The sequence below is a fragment of the Patiria miniata genome, unplaced genomic scaffold, assembly GCF_015706575.1.
Source record: "Patiria miniata isolate m_02_andy unplaced genomic scaffold, ASM1570657v1 HiC_scaffold_2, whole genome shotgun sequence".
NCBI classification, from domain to species: domain Eukaryota; kingdom Metazoa; phylum Echinodermata; class Asteroidea; order Valvatida; family Asterinidae; genus Patiria; species Patiria miniata.
The window spans coordinates 10,657,559-10,679,909 of NW_024037058.1; the positions used below are offsets into that span (position 1 = coordinate 10,657,559).

Below are 22,351 nucleotides of genomic sequence, written 5' to 3' on the forward strand. Positions count from 1 at the left end.
CTCTTCTTCCTCTGGTTCTTCCTTCAAGTGTAATTTTAGTTTAGAGGAATCACCAAAGCTAAGTTCACGCTCCAACTTCGGTGGACCATGCGGTATCGGCTCCAGGTTGGGCGGTTGATCGTCCGTCTTCTTGGTTTCTAAAGTCATAGTCAGCGGTGCCATTCTCTGTTTATTTAAATTAATGTATCTGTTCAGCGTCTGGTGGTACAGTTTAATTTTATCCTCGTCTGAAAGATTTTTCCTTTCCAGTAGCTCTCTCATCTCACCATCCAAACTGTGTACCACTCGCGTGGTCGGTGTTTGTTCCAATCGTCTGGTCGATTGAAGTTTTGTCAACGTTTCCTGAGGTACCAGAACCATTTTCTTGGTGTGCTCCATGTTTATTTAAACAATAATCCACCAAGAGCGCCCAATATTGGAGTGAGTAAAGCACCGAGAAAACCTCCTTTCTGACGTAACACTTTCTTTTTCTTCTGAATGCCGATTTTCTTATTACTGAGAACTCTCAATTGACGTTTATATTTCAGTAATTTCTTCTTTTCGGCTGGTTTCAGGGAAATGTTACCGTTGAGGACGTTGAGGGCGCACTCGCACAAACAATGTATCAGTTCCTTGTTGGCTCCTTGTATCACACCCTGTCGTTGCTTGTCGCTTCCCTTAGCCAGCACATGCAGGTAGGGAGCGTTGTGATGCACACGCCTCGACATCTTCAAATGATTGCCGTCCGTTCTAAACACAATCCTTTATACCTTTTGAGTGTAAACGATGGGATATTCGCCGGGAAAAATTCTGGTCCTGAGACGTACAATTTCGGGGGTTTCGGGCTTTAAATCTACGAAGAGATAGCCGTAGGGGGCGGATGTCGCATCGCGGTAGGCCTCCATCATATACTTGGACTTAGTGGGGTACATTTGGCGCGCTAAATGTGTAATTTGCGAAGCGTCTCTCGGGTTTTTAAACAGAACCATGTAATGAGCGTTCAAACTAATGGTTCGCATTTCCTTCCCCTTGTAAAATAAATTCTGTAGTATGAGAATAACCGATAGGTTTCTGTGATGACTACCCTTGGTAAATAGTTCAGTGACCTTTACATTGTTGCCGCTTTCGGACATGAGGTCGTCTATCACAACCAGGTTTCTTTGACTTCGGTCCAGGGACTGTAGTAAATCATCGGGGTACCCCTCCACAAATCGTATCTGAGGGACCAGACTAGCCAGATGGTCGTAAGCATCTTGATATTCCCCGTAACACCAAATGATATTATCAATAGCGGGTTCAATCAGTGTATTTCCCTCAGCTAAAATAAGGCGCTTTACAAACTGAGTTTTCCCGCTCCCAGTCGGACCAGCGATTACACCAGTAAAAGGATGTTTCAGTCTCGAATCCATTTGACCAAATGAACCTATTTTGTTCTGTACTTGATTTATAAAGGATAAGGATTGCAATCTTTATTGAGTTAAACCCCCCCCCCATCCCACCCATTGAGAAGAAATTAAAAGTAAACGCTACGATTATTGTTTTTATATCAATTAAGTGTTTACAAATAAAAGTGACAGAGACTGTTTTTTTTTGTCGTTTCTCTTTTTTTTCTTTGTACACATATTATATTTTTGACTTTCCTTTTTTTTTTTTTTTTTTTTTTTTTTTTTTCATTTCAACAAATACACATTTAAATGTGAATAAATAATCAAAATAAATCAATTATAAAACCTTTTTTCATTATGTCAAGTCAAATGTGCGATAGATTTAACCAGTGGAATTAAATTTACTTTTGCAATATTAAGGTATATTATCAGCTTGTACTTTGTATTAAGGTGTATTATCAGCTTGTACTTGTCGTTTAATAAGTTTGGTTTCAAAAGTCAAAATTAGAAAATTTTGATAGTTCTTATTTTGCAAAGAAATTCCTCCACCATAAAAAAAAAAGAACCAAATAATCTTAAATATATAAATAAATTAACCACCACCACTTTACATCTTATTTAACGTCACGGTGTTGATGCTGATCGATGGCCCTAATAAATAACTTATAAGTCTAGGTAAGTGGTTGACACCCCGTCTTCTGCCACCTTCCGCTTTGGGTAGAGATAGCTGAAGGCCGTCTTCTCCTGCTCGTAGGTGTACATACCATCCTGCCGCATTCGGATTCCTCTGTTGACGCCCCCACCAGCTTGCTGCGTCTCCAACGTGTCAAGGTAGGTTCTCTTTGTAATCTCGTTTGATCTTTTGTTAAGTCCTTTACAGCTCACCTTTAACAAAATGAACGGAAAAAGAAAGAAAGAAAGAAAAAATTACTATTGGCAAGTCAATCCACAGTAGGTTGGATGAAGTTATTGTAACGATGTTTCAAAAAACAATTGTATCAATAATCAAACGCAATAGTAAAACGACAGATGTTTCCTGACTGGAAAAATGTAAAGTCCTTTACAACTCACCTTGTCTTTTGTGCCGAAACAGTAGTAGGTCTTGCTACACAAAGCCACGATGCCGTCCCCTTCCCATTCGACCTTGAAAAGCCCGGGCGTCCGCTTGTCATAGGCACGGTGAGCTGCGCTGTCTTCACGTGGGAACCAGGATCCCTTCTCTCGCTGGAATTCCTCTTGCAACTCAGGTTTCACGATGGTGTCTAAGCTCTCCCCAGATATCGCCAGGTACGCTGAGTCGGTGTCCATTTCGCAGAGCTGAAAGTCGGACGGATCTATGAATGTCAGGAGAAAGTCATAATAAAACTCCAACATGCGCAGTTTTGCATACTGATATACGCAAAACCCTATTTGGAGAGGGAGGCCAAGGCGTATTGATTTTTTGTTAAGTTCGACTTCAAAGAGTTCATCATCGAGAGTGTGCAGGGATCTGAAGTTGGGATTGTTTATGAGACGGGTGGCTTCTTCGTTGCTGCTGCAGACTTTCACCTGTAGATGTTTTTCTTGATTTGTAACCGTTTTTCCGTACGCTGAATTGCCTAACAGCTTCATCGTGTCGGCGATGATGGCTTTTGTTGGATCCGAATCACCATCCCTTCTTGCGTCGCTAACCGCCTCTCCAAAGGGCTTGAAACATGCTGATGGTCTATACTGGATGACTTCATGGATGTGCAGGACCTCCAGACCATGATTGAGGTACCATTGGAGGAGTGGCGTGGCTAAAAGGATTTTCTTAGCGAACATGCTGCCGATCAGACTGCGCCGCGGTGTTTTCATCACTCCTTCTCGTTCGGCGTAACTCCGCATATGCTCACCGATATCCGCTCTGTCAATGTCCACATTCTTAAAAATAGGCGGCATTTCTGCGAAGTCATCTCTCAAAGCTTCCGGGACTTCGATGTCACACTCGATAAGACCAAAAATGGACCCGTCCATCACTGCGTTGATGATTTCCCGTTGGTTCATCGTCTTACGGTTGTGGTGGGGTAGTCTGTGTGACTCTACAAACTGCTTTGCGCCTGGCTCGGTGGATAGGATTTGCCGCCACTCACACTCCCACATCTCTTTTAGTTGAAAGCCGTGTTGTCGAATATAGGCGGAAGTCTGCTCTGTCTGTTGCCTCAACTCATCCATACTGGTTTTCCTAACATGGTTAAACTCGCTCTTATTGAGATGGCACCGGTGACCGTGCCAGAAGCACCCTTGAAACTGGTACACTGTATTATTTTGTTTACAAAAACCGTCCACAGGGATTTGTCTGTCACCAACTTGTTTTTCTTTGGCATTGAGTTTATGCTGTATGTAAACACCATCTGTATAAGCCACCCAGTCCATCCATTCGGCTGCCATAACACCCCACTTTTGGCTTTGAAACGGCTTGAAGTTTTGATCAGCCTTTCTACGGACAAAAGTCCCAACGGGCATGTCCTGCATGAGCGACCATAAATACAACGCGTTGGCGTCAAAGCCCACAATATTCTGACACAGTTTACCTCCACGAATGAATGTCTTCTCCTTCTCATGATATCGATGAAAAACGATGGAAGGACCACCCACGATGTTAGCCTTAATGGCGTAGTATACGTCTTTGTTCGCTTCGTCTATGAGGCTGAAGTGGACGTCTGGCTGAGGCAGGGTGAGGAAGAGATACTGTAGCGACAAGCCGGGGACAGAGATAGCGGACTTAAACATATCCATTTGACGCTCTTTGTAGAATTCAAACATTTTGTGAATGGCGTCCAGAAATGGAACAACGTCTAGATTGTTGTACCACATTAAAAAATCACGAAGCGTCGTCATGCTTTTGTCCCGCCAAATTTGCTGACAGTAGTGGTAGTCGTCCTCAGAGATGTTTTCGTCTTTTAGCGTGCTATAGAAAGCAGCGTGGGGTGGCAGTTCTGTTTCGTGCAGTTTGTCCAGGTCTGTCATATACTCGTACGGGAAGAAACCCTTGGCGCTCGGACACTCGTACGCCTTTAAAAATTTTGCGTAAGAATATCCAGGGGCAAGATAATTAGTGATATCGAGGAACTTCAATTTTTGAGTTTTGAGGGACATATACGAACCAGTTCTCTTGATGACCATCTCCACCGGATCGCCTGCCTCCTGTAATTTCTTGTACAAGTACTTTTTTATTACGTTGATGTCGTACTTTGCTGAATTGAAACCGATCACGGGTAGTTCCTTCAAGTACTGCTCCAATGCATCCTTCAACTTCTCCCCTGGCACTTTTTTGGCAGGTGTTTCACTGTGTTCCTGATGCTGTTGCCCGGCTCGTTGTTTCTGATCATCGATTATCTCTTGGATGCGGTTGAAAACATCGTCAAAATTTTCAACCATGTTGTGAAATGCGGCCTCGCTTATCTGGTGCAGATAATGTACCATTTTTTTCGACGAGATCACCAGGGTCACCTTCTGACACAAAACACCTTAAGGATTCAAAGTTCGGAACGTTGCTCGCGACGCTGACACTAAGCAGTTCGTGACGATTGCACCATTTCAGTTTTCCACCTTGGCCGGCATTTCGATCTGCTACTTCGTCGAAATAACACTCATAGTCATATGTGGCTCGATAGGGAAAGTATTTTAAGTCATCGTCGACGTTAATCCCCACATCTTCCAGCTTGTCAAAAATTGTCTGTGGTAAACTGTACACGCCACCGGGGAACTTATGCTTCACGTTAACGTTGCAAATCGGTTCGTGGCGCTGGAGGTTGAAGGATCTGTCGAATACCGTTCTGCATTTTGTGCACTCATAGTGCTGACTATATTTCTTCAAGTCCGCAATATAAGAAAAGTGGTCCTCAAAAAGATTGAGGTAGAGGGTGGACGGATGTCGGCGGGCAGAACGGCGGATGAGCTGGACCTTGGTTTGTGGCAATCCATCACCACCGCCGTCGTGCTGTGTCAAGCTGTAGACTTGTATATTCACCTGGAATTCTTGCTCGGCTGTAGTTACATCCTCCATGGTAACTCCTTTGGAGACTTGCCTTCCAGTAGCCCTTTGAAAGGTTTCCACCAGATGTCGCGTTGGTCTCTCGAGCGCCTCCATCGTTGCTCCACGGTGAAGAGCTAGACACCTGAAAAAGCAGAGGTTGTCGGCGTACCTCTGCCCACTATGCGCGTTGTGTGTCAGACTGTCTACACCCCTGTTGTTCTTGATGAAGTCGGGTAAGTCGCGACTAGGAGTACCTATGTAAAATTGCTCCATCTTGTTGACATAGATAGCAACATTGGTCAGTGACACCACGGTCCATTTTGTGTCCGGACGCTGCTGTCTTAAATGTTCCAAAATATCCATTTGTTCCAACCGCAAGATTAAATTGTCCATGTCGTCCCGAGAGCCGATGGTGATTGCGGTAGAGAATAATTTGGCATTGTTGTACGAAGGATGAAAATACCTTAATTCTCCAGTTTCCGCATGTCGGAGGATGAATCCAAAGGAAATATTAATTTTCCCCCGGCAGGTGAGTTTTTTGAACACGCTATTCATGATTCTAGCCAATGAACATAACGGCAGGTCCATACGCACGTTATAAATGTCTTGCACCACGCGACCGACAAGGTGATGCGTTCTGATGGCCGCCCAGTTTTCTCTATACACACGCGAATGTTCATTTTCATCATTTCTCAACGCCTCGGGAAAATCTTCAGGATCTTCTTCTAAGGGATCCGCGGGCTGACGGATGAAAAGTCTCACATTTGTGACGGAAACAACAAACCAGTTTGGCAGGTGTTGTCGGACAAATTCAGTTATATCCGAATTCTGAAACTGCTCGATGAACTGTTCCGCGACTTGCTGGGAATTAAAATTCACTGAATCGGGAAAATACCTGGCAGTGTCGGGATCAAAGTATCGCAGTTCTCCTGTCTCCACATGTCGGACAACTGCTCCGAACGAGATGTTAATTCTCTCCCCATTGGTCAGTTTGGAGAGGATTGACTTAACAGTGTTTTTGTAATTTTTCTTTGATCGGGCGATTCGGATGTTGAACACATCTTCGACGGGTTGTTCCGTGAGCTGATGAGTTCTGATACTGTCCCAGTTGTCTCGAATAACGCGCGATTGTTCGTCATCGTCATCCTCTGTAAATAGGAAAGGATCTTCTTGAAAAAGTTCGTCACCTGGCTGAGGTGATGCTGAAGATTCCCTTCGCCTGCTGTGAAATTTGGTGAAATGACGATTCAAGGAATCCACGCGAGTAAATGTCTTTCTACATTCGGGACATTTACGTGGATCATTGGGTGGACCGGAGGCAGGTTGTGTTGGGGGAGCTGCGGGTGTCGGGAGAGTTGGCGATGTTGAGACGGTAGGCCCAGCAGAGGGTACTGGTGACGACCAGTGGCTACAGCCGGGTTGTTGGTCCTGCGACGGGATTGAGAACGAGGTGGGTGGGTTGGTGCTGGCAGCGGTTGGGTTAACGGGTGCTGATGGTGTCGGCCCGTGGCTACAGCCGGGTTGGTCCTGCGGTGGGGTGGTGGATGCAGTCGGTTGGTTGGTGCTGGCAGCGGGTGGATTTGAAGGACCCCGGTGCTGTGTGCGCAGATGACGTTTCATATTATCTGCACGCCGGAATGTAGCATCGCACTTGGGGCAGGACACACTCTTGTTGCCAGTGTGTACGACCTTGTGCCGGCGTAGAGCATCTCTGCGGGCGAATGTTTTAGAACAAATCAAACATTCGTGAAGGCCGGGTGTTTTCTTCATCTTCCGCTTTTTTGAGGGTACCTCCAGGGGTTCCTGATGCAACAAATAAAATGATGAATAATACAAATTAGTCAGAACTAATTTCTAATGAAGTAGGGTAGGAACAGCAGTTGTTGTTGTGACTTTGACCAAAACTGTAATGATACAAAAAAGTTGGAGGAGTCTTATATCTGGTACTCGTCGGCGCGACGAAATTGTGAAAGTTTCCGTGATTTCTATTGTGTGTCGGTAATAGCATTAACAAATACACAATGTGTCGTCGACAAAAGAGTGTGGGCAAGTCCAGACCTGTACAGTGTACATGTATACACATTTTTCCACCCATTCAAAATAGTTCGTGACGTCATGGGCAATGTTGGGCAACTCTCAACTTGAAAACTGCAAATACATTTGTTGTTTTTACCTCATCTTTTGCATGTTCTGGTGCAGAAACTGCATCATGTCGATTGAGAGCGGGAAAATCTTCAGGATTGTAAACAAATCCCCGGTCCTGTCAAGACATTAACAAAATGAACAAAAAAAATTACTACCTGCAAGTCAGTCCGCAGTAAAGTTGGATAAAGTTATTGTAACGATGTTTCAAAGACAATTTTATCAGTATTCAAACGGAATAGTAAAATGTCAGATGTTCCCTGACTGGAAAAATGCGGCGAAGAAATTTTAAACACAACCATGACATGTAAAATCCTACAAGAAGAAGAAAAAAAAAATCTTCTTACAGCAAGTTGGTTCCTTATCATACCGATACATATTGACAAAAATCAGTACGTCCTTAAACTATTTAACTTCGTGCGGTGGTAAAATTGAAATTGATGACTGAAAAAAGGAAGGTAGCAAACGTGCGATAATGCATCGCTCAAAAAAAAAAATGGAAAAAGAAAAAAGAAACAAACCCCCAAAAAACAAATGTGATAATTTCATCTACACATCCAAAGTTTTAGTTCTTTGCATGTAGACAAGTGTGCAAGTTTGTTTGTTTGTTTGTTTTTAACTAACTGGGCAAGGGTAATGGTACAACTTTCTACTATCCAAACAAATAGGAATATTCAATAGGACATATAGAAGACAAAAAGTTGATATAAAAATAATAATTTGACGACCCGTACACTTTCCGTCGAAATAAAGCGAGTAAGGAAATGGATTTGATAAGTGTAGCAATCTTGCATATGTACGATATATTTCAAATACGATATGTCAAATACAGTACCATTCCATTCTCAGAAACAGAAGAAAACTTACATCTCATTCGCTTTAAAAAGTCATTGGTTAAAAGTAAATAGATGAAACAAAATTTGATTTCGTTCGAACGCAGATTTTTTTCGTTCGAACGCAGATTTTTTTCGTTCGAACGCAGATTTTTTTCGTTCGAACGCAGATTTTTTTCGTTCGAACGCAGATTTTTTTCGTTCGAACGCAGATTTTTTTTCGTTCGAACGCAGATTTTTTTCGTTCGAACGCAGATTTTTTTTCATTCTTACGATGATTTTTTTCAATTTTTTTTTTCACCTTTGTCCCTTTAAAAGCTCCGTAATATTCTGATTGAATTTCGTTAAAAGATACTTGTTGGTGAGGTATCACATATTTTATCACATAAAAGAGGATGACCAACAACTTCACGCCGTCACTGAACTAGACACACATGTACATGGTGTTCAAGTACATGTACATGCAAGTGCATGTACATGTACAGTCATGTTCAGTTTTTTATTAATCGAAATTAGGGGTGGGTGGGTGGGTCAAAATAATTTGGAAAAAAAGTCGAAATTTTAAAACATTGAAAATTCTGAATGGCCCCTATAAAATGGAATAAAATGACGCCACGTTAGTAAAGTCGACTCCTATTGGCATGGCGCGCGACTTGCATAATCTGCATGTCTAGACATATCAGACGTTATACAGGAAACTTGCTCCGTGGATAACGGGTGATACTGTACTCAGACTAGTGGCGGCTGGCGTAATTTTTATTCCTAGGATGGTTAGGCCCAAGTCATGAATAATTCAGTAGTTTCGATCGGGTCAGTATATTTATTCATGAGAACAGAACAATGATATCAATAGCTTTGTTGTTATTTAGTCAACTTAATTTTTAGTGGCTAGCGTGATGAATCCCCTTCGTCGCTGTTCATTTTCATCGACTTATTCTTCTCTAAATTTATCATTAGGATAATTTTAATTTAAAGGGAAGATACACCATTTGCAAACATCAAAAACCGAAATGATCAAATTATCACGAAATGCATACCTTACTGGATGGTTAGGGGATGACAGTCTGAAGCACAGTGTAAAATCGTGGCTCCTTGTGCTTTTTTTATATACATTTTCAAGAAAATTTGTATTTTTCCAGAGCTCCTAATTTTTCATATTTTGTTATTCCACATTTGCTTTGCGACACCTGTAAAGGATTACAAGCCTGCTAAACTGATTCGCTGACCGTACAATTCCCTAAAGTCTATAAATTGGTCCGTTTCATCTTAAGTGGGGTCAGGGAACCAGACTACAAGAACATGATGGTTTTCTTGGTTTTCCAGCATCTACAAGCCCAAAAAGTGAAACAATTAGTTTAACAATATTTGTTATGACAAACTAATCCTCCAATTTAAATTGCAGCAAAAGCAAATGTTGTACATTCCCTGTAAGGAGAGAAAAAAAAGAACGAGAACCTAAGTGTCTTGATTCAAAGGAAAAATTGAATTATGCATGGCATTTCCCCCAACAGGCTGGCATTAAGCTAGACATAGTTCAGACCATCAAAATGAAAAGGCTATTTTATTTTGGGCGCATATCGAAAGGATGCCAAATTCAGATACCCTAACTAGATCATCCTGGGAAAAAAAGCCGCACTGTAGAAGTAACATATTTATTTCAATGATGCCGTTCATAATAGAGTTATGTATAATAATCATGTATAAATTGAAACGATGCTGTGAATTGAACTCGCCGACGATCACCCACGCGCTGGCAGGGTGACCGTTTTAGCCGATTTTCGGCTAACTTTGACAGAACTTTTGTTAAAAAACGAGTTTGACAAAAAAATTGACAGAATGGATTTTTTTGGGCAGATTTCTGGCAGAATTCTGCAAAAATGATTATTTGACAGAAAAACATCAAATTTGAACAAAAAAGTGTACATATTGTTTGAAAAAGCTTCAATCCTTTCAAACAAACCCTTGGATAATGGGACAAGTTGGCTGGTCTAGGTGCTGAGGTTCACTGGGAAAATCCGCGTTTTGCCCAAAATTTACCAATAATTTCACAACATCTTTATATGACTAGATCGTTTATTATGTAATTTGAATATTAATTAAGGTAATACTACCGATCTGCATGTGATTTTAAGTGTTTATAGTGTATTTCGAGTAATTCTGGGGAATTTGGCAGATTTTTGATAAATCTGACAGATTTTTGATGCGCATTTAGCAGAATTTGGCTCTGACCTTTCGGTCACCGTGCGCGCTGGATGAACACCATGTAGCGCCAGAGGCCGAGGAGAAATCTACTCTACAACAGAAGCTGGAAAAAAGGCCCAAAAACCGCCGGTCCTGAAAGAGTTTCATCACGCAGCAGCCGTCTTTAGGCCATGGGCGCCGCCAGCTGATGATTTTTTTTTCTAGAGGGGGGCAATTAAGCACATTTTCCCCAAAACAATCCCTATAATTTCCCAGCATTTTCCGGATTTACCAACCCATTAAATTAACAATAAAATGACTTCGCGCCTCGTTTTGTTTGTTTTTTCCTCTTTTTTTGGGCTTGGCAGGGGGGGGGGAGCGCCCCCTTGCCCCCCCCCCCCCCCTCCTCGCGACGCCCATGCAGTCTAGGCCTATCGAGTGAGCGGACGGCCTATAACCCCATCGCCTTCAGCCGGCCCCAAAGGAAAAAAAACGCCCTGGCGGCGCGGCCGCGGCTGCCTGACCTACAAGTTATAGGCGGAATTGTCAGGTAGCGGAACCACAGGGTGACCGTAAGGTCATTGCCAAATTCTGCTAAATGCAATTTGTCAGATTCGTCAAAAATCTGCCAAATTCCCCCAAATCACTCAAAATACACTATATACACTTAAAATCACATGCAGATGTTGTAGTATTGCCTTAATTAAGGTTCAAATTACATTATAAACAATTTACTCACATAAAGATATGAAAGATAGACTAGCCAGCCTGCTCCGTTGTGCAAGGGTTTGTTCAAAAAGATTGAAGCTTTTTTAAACAACTGTACCTTTAATTTTCAAATTTACTGTTTTTCTGTCAAATATCCATTTTTGCAGGATTCTGCCAGAAATCTGCCAAAAAAATCAATTCTGTCAAATTTTCTGTCAAACTCGCTTTTTAACAAAAATTCTGTCAAAGTTACCCGAAAATCAGCTAAAACGGTCACCCTGCGGAACCAGACTAGTCATCCGTCAAGAGAGGGCGCTACACTTGAGGCAATGACCGGTTTTTGCCAGTTTGCGCCATGAATGATGTGTCATGATGACATGAGTCACGATCATGTGCGGACTGTTGCCTAACACTTGACAGACCTTTCGTCATGTCTTAATGCTTTTGTTACCTAATATAAAAAAAAAAATCAAAACAAAATCACCTTTTCGCTCAATTTGCATGATTCGAAGAATGGATGACTCGACAAAATTGATGGTCGACATGGAATTGTTCTACAGAATTAGGCCTACGTGTCTGCATTCGAATCATCGACAAATAAAAACATCGAGTCGCGCACTTATTTCTCACTTCAAATTCTGGAACGCATTTGATTCGGCGGTGGCGGAAGACAACAGATATATCCGTAAGTTTGGTTTAAGTAAACTATGAATGTAAAAGTAGAAAATAGGTTAATACTTTTCATAAGATGAAATATTTGCGTCGGGGTGCCAGTGATGTAAATCAATACGGTTTTGCCATCACTGACGTATTATATATTATAAAAACTTATAATTGATGCGATAAAAAAATCTGGCTTGAATGTTTTGCTCTATCCATATTAACATAATAAAACCACGTCCCGGACGGACCGAGATATACGCATACAGTATGTTACATTTGGGTCCGCTTTTTAGCTTGGCATTTCAATTTCATTGACTGAAATGATATGAAATTGTCAACTGGCGCATATTCCATGATCCCTTGAAATTGACGGCATGTTGAGATTTTTAGCAGTGGCGACGTTGATCGTGTAGGCTACTTTTCAATAAAACTTGGGATCAGCTTGGTATGATCATGACATGCCGACTTCATAATTTTATAGTGTACCGAATGACGGCGTTGGGTATGTAAACTAAGTGTGTTACTGTCTGAGGGCAAACCGCGGGTAGGGTTAGTCTTTACCCCCACATTCTAACTATATTCATCGGGCGCGTTCTATCGTGTCTTCCGTAATTCGATGTTGTACGAAAAAAAAACATAGCAGATATCGACCACTCAGCAGCTTTGCCCAATTACTGCTCTAAATGACGTCACAAGCTCTAAAGGCGGTTGCGATTGGCTGGCGCGCGGGTTCGAATGAAATGTACACATGCACTAGATCAGACGTTTGTTGTGTGGCTCTGCACTCGCACGTAAACGTCTGATCCTCAGACTACGACGAGGGGCTCAAGATCGAGAAAATCCCTTTCCTCGAAAGGGAATCATTAAGCGCACTCCGGATCCTCCATGATACGGATCAGTAGGGCCTTAAAACTCACGTTGACCTTAAAACGATGAACCAAAAGTTGTTTTCAACATTGTTTTCAAATATGTCTAATATATAGTTTTCTCGGTTACTTCAACCATGGAGCCATAACACATGTATGATCATTTAAATTCCACGGACATGTCTTTTAATTGCGTTCAAGAACGTTGTTGGGCTCCATTGTTAATTTCGAATTTAAAATTTACACACTCCAATAGATTTCAACTTTTGGTGGAGTATTAAAAATCACGACTATAGTGTACCGCTCAAGTGTATTACAGTGTTTTATCACTTAGTCTCCTTTACTTTGTTTATGAAAAAGCGCGAACTGTTGTTTTTGCAGAGTCAGCTCTATTTTTTATGTAAACTTTGGTTATTGCATCATTAGATTGTATATGATTGCACAACCGGACTATATTGACTTTGTACGTGGTTCTATGGAGGATATTTGCTATAAAAAGGGTAAGATCTTGTAACTAGACATGGTTATTCGAAGTACGCTGTGTGTGGACGGTCATCGCTTGTGAAGAAGAGGACAGAAACTCCACTGGCAGAAGCCTGAGAGTCTCGTGTATGAATTTATGCGTCGCACCTTCCCACTTTCATTTACTGATGGGTTTATGGTTTGTAGCGACTATACAACCGAACCGCGCCGCAGGACTTTACGTTATCAGTATACTATAGACGCTGTAAGCTTGGAAGGATGTCAGTACTCGGTACGGTATATTATATGGACCGTCTGAACTTGGACGCAAATGCATGTAGGACAGGCGCGGTTCTAGAGCCAATATATATGTATATTTTTTTGGGGGGGGGGGGTCGCAGGGTGGATCCATATTTTTTTCAGGGATGCGTACTGAAATAGTCCTATAATAGACCAGGTATTTTCTCCAGACACTTGCCTCCGAAAATCAATAGGTGTGGTGGTGGTGGTGGTGGTGGTGGGGGGGGGGCCATATTTTCAATGTGGAGCGCTGATAAAATCCTACAATCAGGCACACTATAATTATTAACTAGAAGTGTACAAATGCACCCTTATCACGACTATTTATTTTAGGGGGGAGACCGTTCGCATGTACGTCACATTCTTACATTTTGCTAGTGCAAGTGGTTGCTAAGCCCCCCCCCCCCCCCCCCGGGAGAACCGCTACTATATGTAGAACCTAAAATGTCATCCTATTATAAACGACCCCGTACTTGCAATAGCATTTTGTGTCTTCCCAGTTTCGGGAAATTATTATAGTCTCATGGGGAGATTGGTGTTGGAATCGGAATTAACAATGAAGCCCAACGAATGTTCATAGAATTTGAATGATTCAAGATTAGTAACCGGGGATAGGCCTAGTCCTAATCTTTAGAGTAAAGCCTATAATAGTGTACACATCGACGAAGGAAACGCAAAGACAAACGCAAACATGACTCAAACTGCAACGCAGACATAATGGAAACATTTCATTCGGAAGTGTCGCAGACAACTCAGACAGACGTAAACTACCTTGCAGACGATCGGCGAACACGTTCAACTATGCCGACCGTTCCCTATACTGTACTGCGTAAGCGTAACATCGACATGGAAACCATGCAGATGTTGACCTACAACCATGGTCATAAGGGTGGGGCGTCGCCTAAAGTAGGTAGGCAATTTGCGGAGATTTGTGTCACAAAGTGGGGGCGGGGGAGGATGATCACAATTTTTTTGTTTAGTTAAATCCCCCAAAAAGTGACCCTGAATTTTTTTTAGGCCTGCTATTCGCAGATTGAGGGCGCTATGTAATAAAGGGAAATTCTGGGGATGATTGTATACACCGTCCCCCCCCCCCCCGCCCTGCCCAAAATGTGTGTCTGTGTGTGGGGGGGGGATATCCCCTCATCCCCTCCGGGATCTCTGCCCATGACACGTTGAATTTACAGGTATGTCCCTGCAAACACAAAACGTCAAAAAAAAGTTTTATTATGTTCTAGCTAGGTCACTTTGCTAGGTCACGTCTTCGTCTGTTTTTAGGATATTCCATTACGATTTTCACAACTATCTCTCTCTCGGCCCTTGATCCTTTACGTGTTGTCACTAGGGCTATGAAACTTCCGTGTTTATTTGTGTTTTCGTTGCGTTGGCGCACTATGAAAAGAGTTCAACAAGGTTATTGTATGTCATACGTGTACATGACTTGTACTAATGGCATGGTCTTTGTGGGTTTTTCCGCCCCAGTGAATCCACGCACGTCACTCAATGCGTGACGTCATTGGTGCGCTTAAAGCTAAGTCCATGCATTGTCGACATGGTATAATATTGCCATAGAGTACTATATTGATCTGATAATTGTTTTCATGGAAAAAATACTCTTGTTGCTCAATTTATGTTTTCGTTTTCATGGAGACGAGTTCAATATTTATCAAGAAAAATACTGGATGTTCCAATTGTTGATTTAAATGCCTTTCACTTGGATTCAGTTCATAAGTCACACTAATTAAAAGGGTCACGACTAGTGCTTCACCGTCGGCATATACATGTACTGGCATTCATTGTGACCGTGAGGGTGGTAACCATGGACGTTCGTTGCATAGATACTCGTTTCCATAAACAATGGACGTGTTTGCGGGCTTGTAACATTTCTCAAGGTGGCATAGAGCAGAGACGGAATACTAAAAATTACTGCATTGTTTTTGATTTAGAAGAAAAAAGGTGAATTAGTTTTCCAAATTATTTTTTTTTATTTCACAGAACGTGTGTTAGGTTCAGGATGATTCTTTAGCCCTATATAGTGTATCTCCTACCACTAACCTGAGGCTGGAAACTTTATTTAACTTAAAAGGCGGATTTTTCCAAAATTCCTCGGGAGTTTACCAGCAACCGTTTCCGTTCGGCCATGTACATCTTGTTTTGATTTATTCTTGCGCCCGTCTGGGGTTTCAACAGGAATGCAAACTAAATAACAACGATGTTGATGGTGATACCGAGAAATATAAACATGGTGGTGAATGAGAGTGGTGACGTGGTTGAAAATGCCTCGCTGCTAGGATGGTGATGATTGTGAGAATATTCCCGGAGGGGTAGTGAGGATGACGTACGAGTGATAGTGAAGAGGGTGACGATTGTAACACCGATTGAGGTTGATGGTGGTCCTTACGGTGTGTGGTGATCACCAGGGTGGTGAGGATCGATGGTGCTGATGGTGAGGTAGGGATGATAGTGGTGATCGGGTATCAATGTTTGCTGTCCATCATGATGATTGCAAAAGACTATTTTGTGAATCGCTTAACTCGTAAGAATTGTTTTTATCACGTACAAGGCCTTAGTCATGTTCCTCCCTTCCTAAATAGTCCGCCCGGCCCCGCCCCCCAAAACAAATGGTTTTAAAACGTGCATTTTGATAACACTTGCTCTTTGCACCTGAAGGTCAGGTTCGTGAACTACAGCTAATGTAGTATCACGCATGACGAATACGCCCACTGTTATTATATTGAACACTATGCACTCATGGTTTCATGTGTAATGGTCTATACGCGGAACTTCAATTCCATCATATCAACCATTGACTGGTTTTGTTTTTCCCGCCGGCGCGAACCTATCACGTTACATTTGGCGGGTTCCCGGTACAAAAGACCGAATACACAGACTGGGCACACTACGTGGTATAAGGTATCTAGCAAGGAACGGTACCTAAGCGAACGTTATTACCTATAATATGACGTATCCTCCAAACAAAAGGCTCCCATTGTGACATGCTGAACAATACCCGTGTCACGCATATAATAGGCCTTCTTTCGGTGAGTGTCTTGCGATACAAAGTTGCCCGCGATAAGTACGGATTAAGGATCGGATTAAGGCGCTGAGTGACGGCCGAACTGCCCAGCGCACATTGTCCGCTTGACAATCACGAGAGGGCCCCTGAATGCGGGAGTTTTAAAAGCGTATATTGAACATGTGAAATAGGAAATAACATTAACAATTAATTCTGTGCTGGCGTCGATAACAACCTCCGTTCAATGCAATAAGAATAGGTTGGGGCGGATTATTTCAGTGGATGTTGTACGTGGTAGGAGGCAATCAGAAAATGGCTGAGAGAACATCGCGGGCGTCGTGTCATGACTGAGGAGGAGAAAGCTGTGATTAGAGATGGGTGGAATATACACCGCAACAACTACGTGAGAATTTTAGCGTACGTGCGGCGCCACATTCCCGCCAATTTACGGGAGGTGTACGAAGGAGGCAGGACTCATGCAGCCCTACGAAGGAGGATCCGGGATTACGTCCAAAGGGAATTACAAGGGTAAGTAAGAAACAAAATCAAGGAATTTGCCATTAACAAAGTATCTAGGGAATCTGAAGGTATCTTTTAAAAAAACAAATTTAGGATGTTTCTCCATTATTTTTATGGGAATTTTCTTACCACCAAGGTGAACTTAAATTAAGCGTAAATGATTCCAAAGTCCAGTAATTCAGGCTACAAAATCCATGTACATGCGTTAAGCCCATGTAACTTATGTACATCATGTACACCATTGATTTCCAGTGCAGTGGAAGAACGAGAACAAGAGATGCGGCATGCTGGGCCTGTTGCTCCATGGAGGGCCAGACAAGAGGAAATGGACCGGCTAAACGCCGTCGCGGAAGTACCCCCACCCCCACCGATTGTACCCCCACCCCCACCGATTGTACCCCCTCGGCGGAGAGAGCCTCTCTGGGCACTTGCAAGGAGGAACCAGGAAAGTTTCTCGGACATGCTAGATGCCCATCAGGTGCGAGTGGAAAGGGTGGATAGGATTTTGGATGCTATCGAAGAGAATTTGTAGAGGTAAGGAACAAAGACGTCGCTTACCACTTCATGGCAACCTCGCTTTTAAGTAAAGCTGCATGAGGAGTTAAATTGTCAATATTGTTTGATAAAATCAAAATCCTAATTTTAGGCCAATAAAGGAGGACATGGCACATTTAGAAACAGCATTGTCATTCAACAACAAAAATGAGGCGACAACCATAATGGTAGAATCTAACTGCTTTCTTTGTTTTTACCTTTTTCATGTCAAGAGTGTGACTGGCGTTTATATTATGACATAGGCCTAACAATATAGGGTGGGCGTTATTCCACCTTTAAACTGATGCTTGTCTGTATTCATTTCATTTATTTGCAATTTCCACACAAAAAATGATACAGGTTAACTCAGATTTAACAAAAATAAAGGAATCATTACTAAAGTAAAAATCATTGTACGTACTCCTATCACATGTACAAGTGTAAAACAATAGCCTCACAATTTTCTTTCTGTACTAAATCCCAGTGTGTATGGCTAGGTTGACTTGAAGGGTTAACGGAGTTGTCCATAGAATTTGACATGGCGCTGCGCAAGGCAGACGCAGACATCAGCAATTTGCGAAAACAAGTCCCTGTTATTTCTATATCGCCCCTGCATTATGCGGTATGTCTTTAAATGTCGGATGGCGTGTTCAATAGCCACTCGAGCAGATGCATGTTCTTTGTTAAACATTTTCCTCCTGTATCGTTCCTCACCACGAAGTTGATTTGCCTTCCAAGGTGTTAAGAGCGGCTCCTCGTTGGGATAAATCATGTCAGCCAGCAAGTATGTTCCCTCCGGAAGATGAAGACGACGCTGGTGGCCTATCTCAGGGAGGAGGCGATACTGTGCCGCATCGTTCGTGTGTCCAAGGAAACCGGACTAAGAAGAAAAAGAAAACCTCATTTATAATAAGGTGTAATTAATGTATGTTTATGATTCCTGCGCGCCTAACTTGTGGTGATTAATCTACAGCTGATGAATAATTTGCCTTTATTTGGCGTTTATATAGTTACAGTGCACAACTGATGTGCTAGTATTTTTTAACGATGCTAATTGTTATACAATATAGTGATTGTCATACAATCCAGTGTGTATTCCCAAAGTCATTGTTATATTGGTATTCATGTTTAAAAAAAAGTCAATAATTATGTTGTGAACCAATAATGTGTTCTTCATTTATTTTGCGCTATGATAACGGCAATAAATGTTACTTACATGCAGGTATCTTATATTTCCCTTCGAATCAGCTATTATCTGTGTTTGAAGGCAGTGTCGATGACGATGACCACTGTAGTACAGGTGTTGGTCATCTTCAGGTGTGAATATTTCATGCGACGTCCCATCTATGGTTCCAACTCCATTCGGAAATGTGGCCCACACGTTCCGCATTGAGTTCCAAACGGCTTCGTTCGGCCACCGTATTTCCCCCGTTAGAGCATCCCATAGCACTCCCGTCACTGTCTTCGTTATCCTTTGGGCGGTCGATTCGCTGACATCAAAGAGTACGGATAAAGAGTTAAAGTCCTGGTACTTTCGTTGCCATATCAGTGTAAGTAACAGTCGGTTGTTGGCATCGAGGAGTCTTTTCCTCCTCCTCCTCCCTTCAATATTTTCCCTTTCCTCCTCTTGCAATGCTGGCCCGACAAACGCTAAAAGGTTGCCAAATGACTCCACCGTTTCCCCTGTCTCCATCCAAAAGGACTTCGGTTGGCGAATCGGAGTCGTGTAGACATCCCGTCCGTTGAAACTGTTCAAAGGCCCCGTAAAAACGAGTTCATAGAACGTAGGTGGAGGCACATTCGGCATTGGCATACTAACATCTAGTGTCGATAATATATCGACAATTCCTGTCTTAGAACCTGAATCAAGTGGCGGAGGAAGGCTACTCGCACAAGCAGCCAACACACCCCTGACCCTTCGCATATCCATTTTTACAATCAACCTGAATTCGAAGTAGTGTTGTTGGAAAATGTTGTTCGAACCCCTGATCCCGGACATATACATGTACATAGCTACATGTACATGTACAAATGTACATTCATTTTCACGCATCAGCGTCCTAGGCCCACCAAGTCCCTCCCATTGCGTTTTTCCTTTGTTATCGGCAATGTACACAATCTACGGGACAGCCAATCAGATGCCAAGTTAGGGTACGTAAGGCAGTCTACTCCCAACCACACCTAATCCTATTATAATTATGTAAACGAGGTTCTTATCGACGCCAGCGCAGAATTAATTGTTAATGTTATTTCCTATTTCACATGTTCAATACATGTATACGCTTTTAAAACTCCCGCATTCCGGGGCCCTCTCGCGATTGCCAAGCGGACAATGTGCGCCGGGCAGTCCGGCCGTCACTCAGCGCCTTAATCCGATCCTTAATCCGTACTTATCGCGGATAACTTTGTATCGCAAGACACTCACCGAAAGAAGGCCTATTATATGCGTGACACGGGTATTGTTCAGCATGTCACAATGGGAGCCTTTTGTTTGGAGGATACGTCATATTATAGGTAATAACGTTCGCTTAGGTACCGTTCCGTGCTAGATACCTACAAAGACGGAACGAAATTCATGGAAAGATTTACATGTATACGGTACGTACACGATGTATTAAGCATCATTAGCCTATGCTATTGGTTTTGTGTCCGATATATAGATATTGTGTAATTATTGACTAAGTTCATGGGCAAATTTACATGCCTTGTCAATGAATTTCATATTATCGATCTCATATCGATGACTGAGATTTTCCTTTGTGTGACTCGATCTGCAAGAATTTTTGTCTCACTGTGATTCACCTGTGACAAAATGTATACACTCTCGTTTTACCGTAAAATGTACTGGTAAATTTATTTAAGGAGTTGTCCAATTTAAGTTTCAAGGCATATCCGTGTAAATGGAACAGGGGAAAACTCTGGAACGGGAAGCCACGTGTGATTTATCGAGTATCCCTCAGACAAAATGAGTCACGCTTTGTTTACATCTGGGTTTTCGTAGGGTTGTTCGCCATGCGTACTGTTCAACATTTTCCGATTTTGTTTTCTCTTAATAACTTTTCAACCCCCTCCCCTCAAAAAAGAAAGTCTTTTTTTTTGTTCGTCTTCAAACCCTCGTAATAAAGGTTTTCACTTTTTTGAACAAAGAGCTCCGCCTCGAGAGCAGACTGGTTCCTAGACCGTGCAATATGATATTGACGGTATGTTAAGCTGTGGTCTGGTTCCCAGAACAAAAGATTCTGACTATTCCTGATGAATCTTAGGTCAGGTAGCCTCCGGTTTTACATTGTATTACAATTTACGTCACGTGACTAAAACGGGAGGAAATCCTTCTTTTTCCGAAAATTTCCGAAGTTTGCCGAATTCGTTTCGTCCACAATCGGAAAGCGCCCGAGTATTTCCGAGTATAATATAGGTTTACTTAACTGCTAATTGCTTATTAATTTTTTTAATGAGTTGATAATTACTATTCTTTGCTTTCATTTAGAAACTTGAAATTCAAAGACGATTTGGTGCATCAAATATACTCGGATCGTATGGGCGAACTTTTTGCTGCGTCATGTACAATTTTGAATTTGACGACCGTTACCGAGATTTTCCAAAACTCAGTCTTCATTCGGCTCCGCCTGCTAACAGTGCTATTTGGGTCTCTAATTTTGAAGATTCCAGATCAACATTAGTCAATGTTATCTTACAGAATCATCAAACTCTATTATCATAACTGTATGATATTACGAAGCAAGTGATTTATTTAAAAATCTGATCAGAACTTTAAAAGCTAAAAGTGATAAAGCGAAATCGTAAACGAAGCCGAGCTTTGAAAAAGGGCCATCAATGTCGTCATATTTATTTTTAGTCACAGAGGCTGCCTGACCTCAACCTCGTCCCCAGGGTGTCGAGCAGTACGCGCCCACCACTACCTGCTCTTTCACCCTGGTATTGGATCATTTGCATGTGCAAGATTTTTGAACACGTATGCAAATTAGGAGTAGTCTGGTACCTGCCTGTGCGTTACATTTGCGTTTGTTTTTGTATGCGGTGTCTGGGGTAAAAACAGAATCAATTCGTCGCAGCGCGAGCATGGCGTGAGTTACGAAAACATGATTTTATTTTAATTAAACTGTTACGATCTTAACGAGACAACATGCAGTATCACATGTCATATTAATATGAACAAATTGGAAAGAAAATTAGTATTTTTGAGAAGGCGTGGACGATTAATGATTGCGAAAACACGTACTGCACGTTGTGAATAACAACACCAAGTACACGATATAAATCCATTTCTAGCCAATTGCAGTATCGAATCAGGATGCAGGAAGGAAGTTTCCTATCCAGGGTTTACTATTGGAAACAACGTTGGAAATAAAGTAAGCACTGGGGACGAGGTTGGCCTGACCTACAATTTAGACGTAAGCGTCGGGAATAATTGTCAGGTCTGGGAACCGGACTAGTTAAGCTGGGAACCAGATTAACTCACAAGAAGGGAATTATTGTCGGGCTAAGTAAATTCGAAATGTGTAACGTAACAATTCAATGTCTAAACGTGGGCCAATTTGTTTAGGTGGATGCCTCACTCAAACGTTAGTAACGTTTTTATTCCTATAAAATGGGAATTTAGAGAAGGGGTTATTTTTTGGGGAAATTTTGGGGGTGAGTGAGGGTCTTCCCCACACGTACCATGCCTAGATGTGACAATGATTACTGTATCCGCTTTGTAAAAAAAGATTCCGTGACTTCCGTGTTTAGCGTGCGTTACGTGCTAT

The 22,351-nt window shown here is 42.1% G+C and overlaps 3 protein-coding genes across 3 annotated transcripts; 1 reads left to right on the forward strand and 2 right to left on the reverse strand.

Annotated features, from left to right (window-relative positions):
* Positions 1-1,656: 1,656 nt before the first annotated feature.
* Positions 1,657-4,762, reverse strand: LOC119726483. The gene is made up of 2 exons (XM_038198191.1): positions 2,436-4,762; positions 1,657-2,249 (listed from the first exon to the last, which is right to left on the reverse strand). The coding sequence occupies exons 1-2, from the start codon at positions 4,506-4,508 to the stop codon at positions 2,028-2,030; spliced, it is 2,295 nt and encodes a 764-aa protein (XP_038054119.1). The 5' UTR covers positions 4,509-4,762; the 3' UTR covers positions 1,657-2,027.
* LOC119726482 lies at positions 4,743-7,768 on the reverse strand. The gene is made up of 2 exons (XM_038198190.1): positions 7,535-7,768; positions 4,743-7,164 (listed from the first exon to the last, which is right to left on the reverse strand). The coding sequence occupies exon 2, from the start codon at positions 7,129-7,131 to the stop codon at positions 4,756-4,758; it is 2,376 nt and encodes a 791-aa protein (XP_038054118.1). The 5' UTR covers positions 7,132-7,164; positions 7,535-7,768; the 3' UTR covers positions 4,743-4,755.
* Positions 7,769-16,750: 8,982 nt separating this feature from the next.
* Positions 16,751-17,583, forward strand: LOC119726343. The gene is made up of 2 exons (XM_038197998.1): positions 16,751-17,060; positions 17,304-17,583. The coding sequence occupies exons 1-2, from the start codon at positions 16,876-16,878 to the stop codon at positions 17,581-17,583; spliced, it is 465 nt and encodes a 154-aa protein (XP_038053926.1). The 5' UTR covers positions 16,751-16,875.
* Positions 17,584-22,351: the final 4,768 nt, after the last annotated feature.